Genomic DNA, 17,754 nt, shown 5'->3' with positions numbered 1-17,754 from the left:
GAGCCATGGAGCTGCAGCTGGATGCTGCCGCGACAGGAACAGCCCTCCATGCTTCACAAAGCAGGCGGACTGAAAGCGCGACTGAAAGTTTGGCTTCAGGTGTGAAGCTGCTGTGCTGCAGCTTTTCCCAGTTCCTGAAATGTCCTCACACTTCAACTGCGAACCGTAAAACATGAAGACAGCTGCGGCGCTTTCATGTCAAGTAAAAAGCAAGACGTCCCTTTCCTCTTTCAAGAACAAGAGCTTTATTTCTCGTATTCTGCAGCTAAACAGAGGCTGTGTGTCACAAGTTATTTGTGCCCTTTAAGGTGTGTGTTTTTTTCCATCTTCATCAGAGGATGACTGTGTACAGACCTCTGTGTAACAGACATGCTTTATATGTCATCAGTGGGTTTAGCAGCTAAATAAAAAGCAAAAAAACAAAAAGGGAACGAGAGTTTTAAGCAGTCTCGATTCCCTGTCTGGAAAGGGTGACTCTGTGTGTCCGTGTGGTCTCAGTCGTCCACGGCGATGTTGCGGAACAGGTAAGCCATGGACTCTCCGTTGTGAATGCGCCGGATCGCCTCCGCCAGGATCATACTGACGTCCACCGTCTTGATCTTTGGACACTGAAGCTTCTGAACCTCGTGAGGAACGGTGTTGGTCACCACCACCTACAGACACAGGACAACACTTCTTTTTAACTTTCTCCACGTCTGTGCACGCTAACGTGCACGCTAACATGGCTAAATGTGGTTTAAAAGCTGCGCTTTGTAAAAGAAGCTAAAGTCTTCTCAGTAATGCAACTTCCTTTCATAATTACAGCAAATATTACTGAATTTTACTAATAAAAACCGTCTCACTGAGATAAAGTGTCACGTTTTTAATCAGGTCCTGCAGTAAAACATGATTCTAACTAAAAGGAATTTAGTCTGTTGTTTACAGGAACATCTGATCCGTCTCCTGTTTTATTCTTTAACACATCAACCGTGCAACACAAAGAGAGATTTACACCTGAAGACGACGAGTTTAAACAGGATGAAATCACAGGTACCTGTTGTCTCCAACACACCGAGCAGCAGAAATGTATAGTAACAAAGTAGAACTACTTCACTACTGTACGTAAGTAGTAAAATGTGGTATCTCTACTTTATGGAAGTATTACATTTTCTGTCCTACTTCTACTTTTACTCCACTACATATTTTGGATCACTATGATACTTTTACTCTGATACATTTTTTTATTGTTGTTATTTGTTAGAACAGAAAAAAAGAAAAATAACACAATGGTAATTTGTTTAAATCCATTATACTTGTTAGAGTGAGATGTGTGTCGCTATAGACAATCTTTAGTTTCAGTTTCATGCCAGTTAAAAAATAAAAAGAGTGGGACCTCTTTCCTCTAGATAAAGGATCTCTGGCAGCTTTGCTGAGCGGGAGTGAAGGAGCAGCAAGTTAGCAGCAACATAATATGTCTCTTGTGCTTTATAAGTAAGAGACATAACCGTATAAAAGTGTGTGTGTTTTTGGTAGAGGGATCCAAAGGGACACATCCGCTGCAGGGGAATCAACAATAATAATTCCTTTAGTTTTCACAGAAGAGCTAGCTGATAAGTGAACAACCTGCCTTTAGTTGCTATAAGTTATGAAGAGATGTCTTTACATAATAATAAAACATATAAAGTATACCGACTGGTTTAAGAAGGGAAAAAGCTCTGGAGGCGAATGAACACACTGGATATGTGTGTTTTTTTTCCTGGATGTTCCTGTTCATGTTCTACTGCTCCAGCTAAAGGATTTCTGACTGTCAGGCTGAGAGTTAGAAATAATAAACAATCAGATTTACAAAGTTTAATGATGTCTTAAATAACTACACAACACAATGAACTACTTTTACTTTCAGTACTTTAGTAAAAGTTTAAAACAAACTACTTGTAATACTTTAAGCACACAAAATGTTGAATACTGTAGTACTTCTACTTCAGTGGGGCACTTCAGCTTCTATACAAGTAACTTCATTCATAGAGTACTTTTACGTTTACCTTAGTCTTGATTTCTAGTATTTTCTACACGTCTGCTGAGCAGGCCGACTCATAAAAGCTGCTTTTTCTCCACTAAACTTCAACTTCACGCTGGGCAACCACATGATCATCACAGAGATCAGAGCTGTGAGCCTTTTTACTCGATCTAACATGGCGGAAACGTGGACAACAGCTGATCAAAGTCACCGTTTCCCTGCTGCGCTTCTGTTTGTCACTGAGCGGAGAAGTTGGGGTTTGCAGAGGGAACCGAGGTAGTTTGGATTTCTCCACAGTGACGTGGAGGAAATTCATTTAGGGGCGGCTGTAGCTCAGGAGGAAGAGCAGCTGTCCTTCAACTGGTAAGTTGGGGGATTGATTCCAGGCTTCCCCTGAAATGCCGAAGTGTCCTAGGGCAAGACACTGAACCCCAAACTGCCCCCCGATGTGCCTATCGGGGTATGAGTGTGTTGAGTGAGTGTGTGTGAATGGGTGAATGTGACAAGTAGTATAAAGCGCTTTGAGTGGTCTGTATGACTAGAAAAGCGCTATAGAAGTACAAGTCCATTTACCATTTATTTACAAAATATGCAAAGTTCATCAGCAGTGGAACCAGCAACACAACAAACCAGTTTAATCATTTAAAGGAAAGCCTGTCAGGGTCGACGCGGCAGTTTACCGCGATTAGCAGCCGATGGCGTCATATTTTGCAGCCACTGCGCCGTACGAGCAGCATTCCAGGTAAAACAAAAGTCTTGTTTGGGTTTGAAGCAGAATGGCTCTTTCGGCGGGGCCTGTTTTTGGGATGTGTGCCGATCAAAGAAGGATTACTGCCCGAACATTCTGCTACGACAATAAAGAAGGGACCCACTTTATGTCAAAAATGATTTATGACCCCTGTCATCCAATGAGAAGCTGCCACGTCACAAGTGGGCGTGGCTTAATGAACCGGAAGTCCCTCCCCTTTGTGATCCAATCAGCGTGTGCTACGTCACGAGTGGGCGTGGCTTAACGATCCGGAAGCCCCTCCCCTTTGTGATCCAATCAGCGTGTGCCACGTCACGAGTGGGCGTATCTTAATGAACCGGAAGTCCCGCCCCCTCAGTGATCCAATCAGCGTGTGCCACGTCATAAGTAGGCGTATCTTAATGAACCGGAAGTCCCTCCCCCTCTGTGACCCAATCAGCGTGTGCCACGTCATAAGTGGGCGTAACTTGGGTGAGGGGCGGTCCCTGGACCACGTGATGTCCGGAAGTGACGTATGTCCGTACGTCATTTCCCTCCTCCCAGGCGTGGCTCTAAAGTGACGTCATCCGTGGGCGGTCCCTGGACCATGTGATGTCCGGAAATGACGTATGTCCGTACGTCATACCTGGGCGGCATGTCCGGACATGTCTTCTGGACGTACGGCATGCCTGGACGGTGTGCCTGGACATGCCCGGACATGTCTTCTGGACGTACGTCATGCCTGGGCGGTGTGCCTGGACATGTTAGGGGCATGTCCGAACGAGTCTAGAGGTATAAAGAGGGGTCCCGGGGGGGGAAAAAAAAAAAAAAGAAAATTAAAAAAACGTCTAAGAGAAAGAGTAATAAAATAAGGTAAAGAAAGTTTTGGGAAAAAAAAAAAAAAATCCCTTACCTTCTCCATATGCGTGTCACTCTGATGCAATCAGTATTTCTTCAGCGATGAGACGTGGTTTTTCGCCTTTGAGTCTTTTGGGTCTACTGGAAAAGAGCAAACTTATCATGGGAAATGCAAAAAGTAGTATAAACAGAGTTTACTGGGTGGGAAGAGTGAAAAAAGTTTTTTTGCTGGCTGCAAAAATCCTCTCTGAGTCTGTTTGTGTTTACACCCCCACTCTTCTACTGGCCCGTGTGACAAGCACCCCCTCTTGTCTGCAGCAGGCTTTTTACGACCCTCTGTTGGTGTGTTTTCAGTGACTTTCGCGTTGATAAACTATTGGAAAAAAGAAGAAGAATTAAACTATTATGATAAATGCAAAAAGAGAAGTAAAAAAATAGAAGTGTTAGCAAAAAAAAAAAGTGCTAATAAATGGATGGGAAAAGAAAAAACGTTTTTTTGCTCCAGCAGTCTGCAAAATCCTTTTTCCCCTCGGTGGTGGGACGTGTGTTCTCTTGTTGGTCTGAAAGAAGAGCAAAAAAAAGCTAACTTATTATGATATTTGTAGAGTTTTAACTGATAAAACGAGTACCTTTTTTCTACACACGTCTATCTGCTGCTCATGCGTTTTGAGTCTGTTTTTTACTGAAGGAAGAGAAAAAAAGTTCCTTTAACTGTCCCTGTTTAAATCCTCTAACACCTGGGTTAACTTGCAGAGAAGTGGCAACAAGTTGTTAGCTGAGATAATACAAACAGAACATTCTTTCTGTCTCAAAGTAAGCTTTTATTGCTTAATGACCCCCCCGTAGCCGGGAAAAAAGTTTTAAAAATCAGACACCTGGTCCATGTTTAAGAGAAAGGGTTTTTTAACCTATGGATGCTCATATATTTAACAGAAACGTGTGGTAAACATACATAACTTACAGAGAAGTGTCAGCAAGCTGTTAGCTGAGATAATACAAACAAAACATTCTCTGTGTCAAAAATGAGTTTTTATTGCTTAATGACCCCGTAACGGTCAAGAAACCTGTCAACAACGGTTGCTTCTTATCTGAAAGTTAAGTTAACCACACGTACTTTGGTTCAGTTGACAATGTTGGGTCAGTTTTGTCCTGCAGGTTTTGCTCTGGCCTTATTCTCAAGTACTTTTTGCCTTTGTCCGAAAGCCAACTTCAGTACATCAACTTTCCCGCCGATCTGAACGAGCTGAAAATAGTTCGCATTCCTGTAGTTGTGACAAGTGTCATCGCAGGTACTTCTCACATGGTTTCATAAAGTTATCAATGTTATACAAAGTTTGTGAGGTGTTTAGTTTACCTGATTCCATATTTTCTACTCGCAAGTCTTCTCAGCACAATGTGTGTACCTTTTAAATGTAATCTGTGGTCCTGTTCACAGAACAATGCTGACGGCCGACACGCTGCATAACAGTAGCATAGAATGACCTTGTTAGCAGACTGATGTCGTAACATTTTAACAGAGAAGTTTTTATATTAGCTAATATTAGTCACTGTGAGGCGCTTCATTCTGTTCACACAGAATTAAGGAATTAAAAAAAGAACTGTTTATGTTGTTCCAGAGAATTTGCTTCGTCAGTTGGACTTTTTAGGACAATTAACGTCTTTATCAGGCTGGGGAAGAGTCTTTCTTGTATTTTAAAAACAGATAAGAAGAAAATTAAAGAAATTTCTCAATTATCTTCTCCACTTATACCGTCTCCATTTTTGATTGTTGCTATTGGAACAAGCAAATCTTTCTGTCTCACACTGATTGAACAGCTATCAGTGATGAAACTATTAGCCTTTGGTTTACAGGTTATAACACCTGGGTTGTGGTTGGATTTCATCAGGTGTTAAGTGTGGAGCCCTCCAGGAACATTGCAATACAAACACTTTTGTACGTAATGGTATCCGCTCTCCTGTCCCTGGCTGTTGGTAAGACTTGGTTTTATCACAAAACCTGTAAATAGACACGTTATTAAGGCAGCTATCAATCATATTTAGTTTGCTGTTTGCTTCATGTTGTAGGACTAGTTTTAGTGGCTGTCTTGTAGGTAACTATGATCAAATCAAAGATACTTTAATTAAAACCGTGTCAGTCTTATGATCCGTTCTTCTGCTGAAACATTTTAAACCTGGGTCTTTGCAAACTACTTCAGGTGAGAGGAGTTTTCCATGCTTTAGTAAAACAGCTTTGCTATATATGATAGTTGGATAGAAAGTAACCTGCAGGCTTTTCTTTGTGTCGAGGATGAAAAGTACCCAAGCGGTGGTGGTGCAACTTGTTTGGCTTCAAAATATTAGATAATATTTAGGTACATGCAAAAGACTGTGGACTCATTCTTACCCACCATTAATTATTACTATTACTGGTCAAGCAGGGACAGATATGCTCCATCATAGTTCAGTTTTTTCTTTAAATTACTTGAAGTTTCTCTTGTTGTTTTATCATCATCTCCTATCAGTACTTTTACTAATTTGTCAAAAAACTGCCAAGTTTTATGTAGCCGCGCCGCGCTGTGATAACTCTGGCCTCTGGGATGAGGGATGTTCCAGCACCAGGAGATGGAGAAACTCCCGGGATGACAACGGTAAATATAGTCTCTTCCTCTCTGTATCGAGTTTGCTAATATTATTTGTGAAGTGTAGAAGTGTGATGAAAATACGACAGTCACTGTGTATCTCGGAAAAAAGAAGCCGGTGGACGGTTATGTTCAAGGATCCAACGTTCTGGACCTGCATCTTGCTTGCTCCTTAATACTGAAGTAAAAAAAATATATATATATCCTTTTACTCCACATTGTGAAAGTTTAGAAAAAGCAGACGATTTTATTTGGTAACTATTTTTACTCAAATAATTAAAAAAAAGAGTTAATATTTTATCCCTGTAAATTTCTGGGGTTTTTCAAAGGCTACCGAGCTGCACCTGAATTCTTACTGGGAACGACACTTTCTCAGCAGTTGCACGAGCTTTGATAAACTCTATATGCACGTACTTTCTATTCCAGCTACCTTCCAGTCGGAGCGCTGTTCCTGATTGCAGCCACGTGCTGGAGGTCAGCGACTGGGATTCCGTCAGAAAACTGGGACACTTTGCAGGAGCTGTTTGGCTCAGGTAGGTTTTACCACCAGGACCAGAATCCCACTCCTCCTGCAGCAGGACATACTATGCACACGCACTCTGGTTAAAGTTACAAGACAAGAACTCAGACATGCTCACACATTGGCTCCAATTACAATCATTTGTCAATCTAACAAGCTTTTTTTTCTTTGCGCTGTGGAAGCCGGACTATCAGAAGAAAACCTTTCATCATGTAGCAAAACAGAAATCATTTTCATGAGAGAAACATGATTCATTATGATTCATATCTATATCTGCTTTTTTTTTTTTGTTTTTATTCCTGGACTTCCGGATTGCTTACGACAGCTAGGGCCTGAAAAAAGTGCATTGTAGCACAAATATATCTCCATCCGCCGTGCCAAGAAGCTTGGAATGGAAAATAGTGAAGAAAAGCTGAAAGAAAGCAAGAAATTACTTCAGAAGAAAATTATCATTCCAACTCAATAAAAGTTGTTTTCACAAAGAAAATTATATTTTCACAGTGTTAAAATTTTTTGATTAACGTAAATTAGATAAACTACAAATTAGATGTATTAATTACATCTAGTAAAGTGATATAACATAAACCCCTTTTTAGCTGCACGGACAAAAGAATCCTTCATTCAATCAAGTTATGAAACGGAAATGAAGCCATATCTGTTATGCATTTTGGAGAAGATGCACTGGACTTAGACACACATTTTCCCATTTACCACAAAAAAAAAAGAACCTCATATCTAAATATTACAAATGTCGAGATCACAAAAAACTATTTACAAAACCAGCCAATGTGTAAACATAAGATATGAAAACATGATAAAAACAAGTGGTACTGAGTTGCATGGCGGTGGTGATGGCTGTTCCAACGCGGTGTGGTGAGAGTCAGACCCCTGGCTGGTGGTGTGGAGCCGGATCTCCTCCGGGGAAAGGCCCAGGTCACTTTCAGACATGCTTATTGGACAAAGAGAACAACATAGTTTGAATGATCCGAGACAAACTGTTAAAAAAGAAGCGTGTTTCATTTCTCAGTGACAAACAAACAGGTAAGTTTCCTCATTCTGGATTTTACAATATTGATATCAGATCTACATTTACAAACCTTAATCCGATTATAAATCTTATACATGAAACCTAAAAATGCCACATTTAGAATTAGTTTAGCATTTCCTCTTAGTATATTTTTGTAGCTCAGAGAAAATCCAAAACGGCTTCATGTATTTTTCATCCAGGTGAGCGCTCTACTCTGCCCAACCCAACAGTTACTATCATCACAAGTAAACTGCAATAAGCAGAACCTCGCTATGCTAACTGAAACCAGACAAAAGGAAAAAATTATAACTGGTGTGTCATCTTATTGTGTAAACAATTGAAAAAATATAAAAATAAGTACACATACTTATTGGGCAGTAGACTTTGCTAAAAAACATTTAAAGGGGTGTCATCAGTTAAAAAGTAGGTTATGTTGATGAGAAGGACGTGAGACAGTATTCTTGTTGGATCAATGCACCTGTTATTTGTAGCATGACTGAGATAAACCGGTGCGTTTTGTAGAGAAAAATTGATGTGTTTATTGTTATTTAACACTTGATCCAGATGACGACACAGCGGTTTAAAGCGTGGCTGATTTTGTTTCGCTCCATTTTCTTAAAATGAACATAATGCAACATCTTTATTTAGTCACATAATTAAATCACATAACATACAACACATTTATTTGATACAAACATAACATTGTTGTGTAGTGACTGAAAGGTACTTTTTCCCTAAAAAGGATATTATTCATCAGTTTGGGCAACAATTTCGGCTTTGTTTCTAAATCAGTCTTAGTTGCATTATATCAACATGTATGTGCCTGAATTGCTCAACATCTTACTGGGTTTTTGAAACACAATTGCTGCTTTACAACATTTGCACTGCTGCTCAGAAATGGGAAATTAGAAGTTGAAATTGCAATATAAAAAGATGGATAAAACATTTCTCATAAACAAATTGTAATCATCAACATTTATCTATTTAGCTTCACTGGTAACACCTCAAAGATTCAAGACAGTTTTGATGCTTCGCTCCACTGAGGGGCAACATCCACCAACGGGCAGGAAGAAGCAACCGCTTCTCTAAAATGAATGAATAACTTCTTAAACGATATTACTGATCATCTTACTGTATTTGGAATATTAATTTTCAGCCAGGAAAAGTGAGCCAATTTACAAACTGGTGAGAATAGGAACTCCCAAAAAAATGTAAGTTTTAAAAGTGGATCTTGCAAACTGTACTTGGGAAGACGGGGATGTTGAGGTTGGGAATTTGGTCTTTGATGCATTTTTGTTCACATTCACCGAGCTATATAAGAAGCATTGCCCTGTTAGAAAAAACTGTCAGACTGAGGAAAAATATAAGAGGGGAACCTTGGATGACCAAGAATCTACAAAAGGCCGGCAAAAAGAAAAAGAAATGTTACACAAGAAATATTTACAAATGCAAACCAATGAAAGTGAAAATATATAAGCAGTATTACAATGTTCTGACTTCTGTTATGAGAAGTAAAATGAAGGAGCACTAGAATGCATTATTTAAGAAACTTGGACTTTTATCAGTGATTTTATTCAGAAGAAGAGCAGCAACAAAGAATTTCCTATTTTTTAAACAAGTCTGGTGACACAGTGCACAATAGTGCTAAAGAGTTCAACTATTATTCTGTAGGTGTTAATCACGATATGGCCAAAACAATTCCAACATGTGATACTAATTTGAATAAGTTTACTTATACGATCAGGGATAATGAAACTTCAATCTTCCTTTGAGGGAATAATGAGAAAGATATAATAGTCTCAAAATTAAAAAATAATACCTCAACAGACATTAACTTAATTGATATGCTTATAATCAAGAAGTTATTAATGTTACTGTAAAACCTCTTACTCATAATTTCAACCTGTCCTTTCAAAAGGGTATCTTTCCAAATAATATGAAAACGACAATGGTAATACCGATATTTAAAAATGGAGACAAATATTGTCATGACAATTATAGGCCAGAACTATAGACCAGACCAAAAATACTGGAAAGTTTATGTGTTAAACAACTGGCTCTTTGCAGCACGGGTTCAGGAGAAACAGAACAAGCACTTATGTGGTTATGGAGATAGAAGAAGAAAATAACAAAAGCAAATGTAAATGATAAGCATGCTGCTGATATTTTTATTGATATGCAGAAGTCGTTTGATACCATTGATCGTCGTATTGACCTAATGATTTTCTTTTTGGTTGAGGAGATACTTGGAAAGCAGACAATGTGTAGACTTGTGGCGAACTTCAGGGTTCTGTAATCGGTCCAAATCTTTTCTTACTTGATAATAATGATATTTGTAATGTTACAAGTCTGTTGAACTTCATTATATTTGCAGATGATACAAACATGTACAGTTCTGGAAATAATTTACAAATTCATGGTTTTTGGAAATGGAAATTAAATGAATAAGGAGATTAAATTTAAAATACGTAACATTGAAAGTGTAAATTAGAATAAATTTTTGAGGGTAGTTACTGATTTTAAATGAATAGGTAAACTACATGTTTATTATATCAAAGGAAAGATTTCTAAGATGATAGCAATCTTGTACAAATCAAGAAATAAATGAAACTGTAAAGCTTTATATAATATTTATTGTTCACTCAGTCTTCCTGATATATCTTACTGTGTGGAAGTCTGGACATATAAAACAACTTTAAATGCAATCATTCTTTTTACAAAAATGAGTTATAGGGATTAACAAGGCAGATGCACATAGTCATCCACTGTTTATGAAATTACATGTTTTAAAATTCAATTATTTGGTGTATTTCAAAAGAATAAAAATTTCGTGTAAAGCTAAGACAAAGTCACTCCCAGCAAGTATACAATTCTGAGACTAAATATGAATTGAGACACTTGCAAATTCACGGTAACAAAGGCCAAAAAATAAATGAAAAAGAGCTGTATATCTGTTGTTGGGATTTCATTTTGGACTGATGCTGACTAAGTTTAAGAACCAGTGGTACATTTTTGGTTTTCAAAAAGAAAGAAGGTTCTCCTGGTGATTTTTGAGGGCTACGAGAGTTATTTGTGAATTATACAACTTATGAGTCGGCTTCATCACTCTTCCATTTGACTGTTTATTGATAACGTGTTTTCAGGTTGTTTATTTTTATCTTGTCTCTTTTCTTGTTTTTCTATTTTTGTAATATTTATACATGTTGAAAGGTAACTTAATTTATTCAATAGGACAGGCTTACATTAGCTTCAGCCTGTGCTGAACTATTATAACTATTTAGAACTATTATATCTTTCTCATTATTCCCTCAAAGGAAGATTGAAGTTTCATTATCCCTGATCGTATAAGTAAACTTATTCAAATTAGTATCACATGTTGGAATTGTTTTGGCCATATCGTGATTAACACCTACAGAATAATAGTTGAACTCTTTAGCACTATTGTGCACTGTGTCACCAGACTTGTTTAAAAAATAGGAAATTCTTTGTTGCTGCTCTTCTTCTGAATAAAATCACTGATAAAAGTCCAAGTTTCTTAAATAATGCATTCTAGTGCTCCTTCATTTTACTTCTCATAACAGAAGTCAGAACATTGTAATACTGCTTATATATTTTCACTTTCATTGGTTTGCATTTGTAAATATTTCTTGTGTAACATTTCTTTTTCTTTTTGCCGGCCTTTTGTAGATTCTTGGTCATCCAAGGTTCCCCTCTTATATTTTTCCTCAGTCTGACAGTTTTTTCTAACAGGGCAATGCTTCTTATATAGCTCGGTGAATGTGAACAAAAATGCATCAAAGACCAAATTCCCAACCTCAACATCCCCGTCTTCCCAAGTACAGTTTGCAAGATCCACTTTTAAAACTTACATTTTTTTGGGAGTTCCTATTCTCACCAGTTTGTAAATTGGCTCACTTTTCCTGGCTGAAAATTAATATTCCAAATACAGTAAGATGATCAGTAATATCGTTTAAGAAGTTATTCATTCATTTTAGAGAAGCGGTTGCTTCTTCCTGCCCGTTGGTGGATGTTGCCCCTCAGTGGAGCGAAGCATCAAAACTGTCTTGAATCTTTGAGGTGTTACCAGTGAAGCTAAATAGATAAATGTTGATGATTACAATTTGTTTATGAGAAATGTTTTATCCATCTTTTTATATTGCAATTTCAACTTCTAATTTCCCATTTCTGAGCAGCAGTGCAAATGTTGTAAAGCAGCAATTGTGTTTCAAAAACCCAGTAAGATGTTGAGCAATTCAGGCACATACATGTTGATATAATGCAACTAAGACTGATTTAGAAACAAAGCCGAAATTGTTGCCCAAACTGATGAATAATATCCTTTTTAGGGAAAAAGTACCTTTCAGTCACTACACAACAATGTTATGTTTGTATCAAATAAATGTGTTGTATGTTATGTGATTTAATTATGTGACTAAATAAAGATGTTGCATTATGTTCATTTTAAGAAAATGGAGCGAAACAAAATCAGCCACGCTTTAAACCGCTGTGTCGTCATCTGGATCAAGTGTTAAATAACAATAAACACATCAATTTTTCTCTACAAAACGCACCGGTTTATCTCAGTCATGCTACAAATAACAGGTGCATTGATCCAACAAGAATACTGTCTCACGTCCTTCTCATCAACATAACCTACTTTTTAACTGATGACACCCCTTTAAATGTTTTTTAGCAAAGTCTACTGCCCAATAAGTATGTGTACTTATTTTTATATTTTTTCAATTGTTTACACAATAAGATGACACACCAGTTATAATTTTTTCCTTTTGTCTGGTTTCAGTTAGCATAGCGAGGTTCTGCTTATTGCAGTTTACTTGTGATGATAGTAACTGTTGGGTTGGGCAGAGTAGAGCGCTCACCTGGATGAAAAATACATGAAGCCGTTTTGGATTTTCTCTGAGCTACAAAAATATACTAAGAGGAAATGCTAAACTAATTCTAAATGTGGCATTTTTAGGTTTCATGTATAAGATTTATAATCGGATTAAGGTTTGTAAATGTAGATCTGATATCAATATTGTAAAATCCAGAATGAGGAAACTTACCTGTTTGTTTGTCACTGAGAAATGAAACACGCTTCTTTTTTAACAGTTTGTCTGGGATCATTCAAACTATGTTGTTCTCTTTGTCCAATAAGCATGTCTGAAAGTGACCTGGGCCTTTCCCCGGAGGAGATCCGGCTCCACACCACCAGCCAGGGGTCTGACTCTCACCACACCGCGTTGGAACAGCCATCACCACCGCCATGCAACTCAGGACCACTTCTTTTTATCATGTTTTCATATCTTATGTTTACACATTGGCTGGTTTTGTAAATAGTTTTTTGTGATCTCGACATTTGTAATATTTAGATATGAGGTTCTTTTTTTTTTGTGGTAAATGGGAAAATGTGTGTCTAAGTCCAGTGCATCTTCTCCAAAATGCATAACAGATATGGCTTCATTTCCGTTTCATAACTTGATTGAATGAAGGATTCTTTTGTCCGTGCAGCTAAAAAGGGGTTTATGTTATATCACTTTACTAGATGTAATTAATACATCTAATTTGTAGTTTATCTAATTTACGTTAATCAAAAAATTTTAACACTGTGAAAATATAATTTTCTTTGTGAAAACAACTTTTATTGAGTTGGAATGATAATTTTCTTCTGAAGTAATTTCTTGCTTTCTTTCAGCTTTTCTTCACTATTTTCCATTCCAAGCTTCTTGGCACGGCGGATGGAGATATATTTGTGCTACAATGCACTTTTTTCAGGCCCTAGCTGTCGTAAGCAATCCGGAAGTCCAGGAATAAAAACAAAAAAAAAAAAGCAGATATAGATATGAATCATAATGAATCATGTTTCTCTCATGAAAATGATTTCTGTTTTGCTACATGATGAAAGGTTTTCTTCTGATAGTCCGGCTTCCACAGCGCAAAGAAAAAAAAGCTTGTTAGATTGACAAATGATTGTAATTGGAGCCAATGTGTGAGCATGTCTGAGTTCTTGTCTTGTAACTTTAACCAGAGTGCGTGTGCATAGTATGTCCTGCTGCAGGAGGAGTGGGATTCTGGTCCTGGTGGTAAAACCTACCTGAGCCAAACAGCTCCTGCAAAGTGTCCCAGTTTTCTGACGGAATCCCAGTCGCTGACCTCCAGCACGTGGCTGCAATCAGGAACACCGCTCCGACTGGAAGGTAGCTGGAATAGAAAGTACGTGCATATAGAGTTTATCAAAGTTCATGCAACTGCTGAGAAAGTGTCGTTCCCAGTAAGAATTCAGGTGCAGCTCGGTAGCCTTTGAAAAACCCCAGAAATTTACAGGGATAAAATATTAACTCTTTTTTTTAATTATTTGAGTAAAAATAGTTACCAAATAAAATCGTCTGCTTTTTCTAAACTCTCACAATGTGGAGTAAAAGGATATATATATATTTTTTTTACTTCAGTATTAAGGAGCAAGCAAGATGCAGGTCCAGAACGTTGGATCCTTGAACATAACCGTCCACCGGCTTCTTTTTTCCGAGATACACAGTGACTGTCGTATTTTCATCACACTTCTACACTTCACAAATAATATTAGCAAACTCGATACAGAGAGGAAGAGACTATATTTACCGTTGTCATCCCGGGAGTTTCTCCATCTCCTGGTGCTGGAACATCCCTCATCTCAGAGGCCAGAGTTATCACAGCGCGGCGCGGCTACATAAAACTTGGCAGTTTTTTGACAAATTAGTAAAAGTACTGATAGGAGATGATGATAAAACAACAAGAGAAACTTCAAGTAATTTAAAGAAAAAACTGAACTATGATGGAGCATATCTGTCCCTGCTTGACCAGTAATAGTAATAATTAATGGTGGGTAAGAATGAGTCCACAGTCTTTTGCATGTACCTAAATATTATCTAATATTTTGAAGCCAAACAAGTTGCACCACCACCGCTTGGGTACTTTTCATCCTCGACACAAAGAAAAGCCTGCAGGTTACTTTCTATCCAACTATCATATATAGCAAAGCTGTTTTACTAAAGCATGGAAAACTCCTCTCACCTGAAGTAGTTTGCAAAGACCCAGGTTTAAAATGTTTCAGCAGAAGAACGGATCATAAGACTGACACGGTTTTAATTAAAGTATCTTTGATTTGATCATAGTTACCTACAAGACAGCCACTAAAACTAGTCCTACAACATGAAGCAAACAGCAAACTAAATATGATTGATAGCTGCCTTAATAACGTGTCTATTTACAGGTTTTGTGATAAAACCAAGTCTTACCAACAGCCAGGGACAGGAGAGCGGATACCATTACGTACAAAAGTGTTTGTATTGCAATGTTCCTGGAGGGCTCCACACTTAACACCTGATGAAATCAAACCACAACCCAGGTGTTATAACCTGTAAACCAAAGGCTAATAGTTTCATCACTGATAGCTGTTCAATCAGTGTGAGACAGAAAGATTTGCTTGTTCCAATAGCAACAATCAAAAATGGAGACGGTATAAGTGGAGAAGATAATTGAGAAATTTCTTTAATTTTCTTCTTATCTGTTTTTAAAATACAAGAAAGACTCTTCCCCAGCCTGATAAAGACGTTAATTGTCCTAAAAAGTCCAACTGACGAAGCAAATTCTCTGGAACAACATAAACAGTTCTTTTTTTAATTCCTTAATTCTGTGTGAACAGAATGAAGCGCCTCACAGTGACTAATATTAGCTAATATAAAAACTTCTCTGTTAAAATGTTACGACATCAGTCTGCTAACAAGGTCATTCTATGCTACTGTTATGCAGCGTGTCGGCCGTCAGCATTGTTCTGTGAACAGGACCACAGATTACATTTAAAAGGTACACACATTGTGCTGAGAAGACTTGCGAGTAGAAAATATGGAATCAGGTAAACTAAACACCTCACAAACTTTGTATAACATTGATAACTTTATGAAACCATGTGAGAAGTACCTGCGATGACACTTGTCACAACTACAGGAATGCGAACTATTTTCAGCTCGTTCAGATCGGCGGGAAAGTTGATGTACTGAAGTTGGCTTTCGGACAAAGGCAAAAAGTACTTGAGAATAAGGCCAGGGCAAAACCTGCAGGACAAAACTGACCCAACATTGTCAACTGAACCAAAGTACGTGTGGTTAACTTAACTTTCAGATAAGAAGCAACCGTTGTTGACAGGTTTCTTGACCGTTACGGGGTCATTAAGCAATAAAAACTCATTTTTGACACAGAGAATGTTTTGTTTGTATTATCTCAGCTAACAGCTTGCTGACACTTCTCTGTAAGTTATGTATGTTTACCACACGTTTCTGTTAAATATATGAGCATCCATAGGTTAAAAAACCCTTTCTCTTAAACATCACATTTTTTCTTCCGGCTACGGGGGGGGGTCATTAAGCAATAAAAGCTTACTTTGAGAGAGAGAGAATGTTTTGTTTGTATTATCTCAGCTAACAGCTTGCTGACACTTCTCTGTAAGTTATGTATGTTTACCACACGTTTCTGTTAAATATATGAGCATCCATAGGTTAAAAAACCCTTTCTCTTAAACATGGACCAGGTGTCTGATTTTTAAAACTTTTTTCCCGGCTACGGGGGGGTCATTAAGCAATAAAAGCTTACTTTGAGACAGAAAGAATGTTCTGTTTGTATTATCTCAGCTAACAACTTGTTGCCACTTCTCTGCAAGTTAACCCAGGTGTTAGAGGATTTAAACAGGGACAGTTAAAGGAACTTTTTTTCTCTTCCTTCAGTAAAAAACAGACTCAAAACGCATGAGCAGCAGATAGACGTGTGTAGAAAAAAGGTACTCGTTTTATCAGTTAAAACTCTACAAATATCATAATAAGTTAGCTTTTTTTTGCTCTTCTTTCAGACCAACAAGAGAACACATGTCCCACCACCGAGGGGAAAAAGGATTTTGCAGACTGCTGGAGCAAAAAAACGTTTTTTCTTTTCCCATCCATTTATTAGCACTTTTTTTTTTTGCTAACACTTCTATTTTTTTACTTCTCTTTTTGCATTTATCATAATAGTTTAATTCTTCTTCTTTTTTCCAATAGTTTATCAACGCGAAAGTCACTGAAAACACACCAACAGAGGGTCGTAAAAAGCCTGCTGCAGACAAGAGGGGGTGCTTGTCACACGGGCCAGTAGAAGAGTGGGGGTGTAAACACAAACAGACTCAGAGAGGATTTTTGCAGCCAGCAAAAAAAACTTTTTTCACTCTTCCCACCCAGTAAACTCTGTTTATACTACTTTTTGCATTTCCCATGATAAGTTTGCTCTTTTCCAGTAGACCCAAAAGACTCAAAGGCGAAAAACCACGTCTCATCGCTGAAGAAATACTGATTGCATCAGAGTGACACGCATATGGAGAAGGTAAGGGATTTTTTTTTTTTTTTTCCCAAAACTTTCTTTACCTTATTTTATTACTCTTTCTCTTAGACGTTTTTTTAATTTTCTTTTTTTTTTTTTTCCCCCCCCGGGACCCCTCTTTATACCTCTAGACTCGTTCGGACATGCCCCTAACATGTCCAGGCACACCGCCCAGGCATGACGTACGTCCAGAAGACATGTCCGGGCATGTCCAGGCACACCGTCCAGGCATGCCGTACGTCCAGAAGACATGTCCGGACATGCCGCCCAGGTATGACGTACGGACATACGTCATTTCCGGACATCACATGGTCCAGGGACCGCCCACGGATGACGTCACTTTAGAGCCACGCCTGGGAGGAGGGAAATGACGTACGGACATACGTCACTTCCGGACATCACGTGGTCCAGGGACCGCCCCTCACCCAAGTTACGCCCACTTATGACGTGGCACACGCTGATTGGGTCACAGAGGGGGAGGGACTTCCGGTTCATTAAGATACGCCTACTTATGACGTGGCACACGCTGATTGGATCACTGAGGGGGCGGGACTTCCGGTTCATTAAGATACGCCCACTCGTGACGTGGCACACGCTGATTGGATCACAAAGGGGAGGGGCTTCCGG

The 17,754-nt window shown here is 38.4% G+C and overlaps 1 protein-coding gene across 2 annotated transcripts in view; it reads right to left on the bottom strand.

The window, feature by feature from the left end:
* Positions 1 to 234: 234 nt before the first annotated feature.
* The window catches only part of LOC306774974 (phosphoribosyl pyrophosphate synthase-associated protein 1-like), a 39,254-nt gene continuing 21,734 nt past the window's right edge, over positions 235 to 17,754 (bottom strand). For both annotated transcript variants that reach the window (XM_079265174.1, XM_079265175.1), the window contains one exon: positions 235 to 653. In XM_079265174.1, coding sequence (XP_079121300.1) covers positions 495 to 653 — 159 coding nt within the window. In that variant the 3' untranslated portion in view covers positions 235 to 494. The remainder of the gene's footprint in view (positions 654 to 17,754) is intronic.

The sequence above is a fragment of the Telmatherina bonti genome, assembly GCF_933228915.1.
Source record: "Telmatherina bonti genome assembly, chromosome: 3".
In the NCBI taxonomy this organism is placed as follows: domain Eukaryota; kingdom Metazoa; phylum Chordata; class Actinopteri; order Atheriniformes; family Telmatherinidae; genus Telmatherina; species Telmatherina bonti.
The sequence above is the reverse complement of the archived record's forward strand: the minus strand, read 5'-3'. Positions and strand labels throughout refer to the sequence as shown.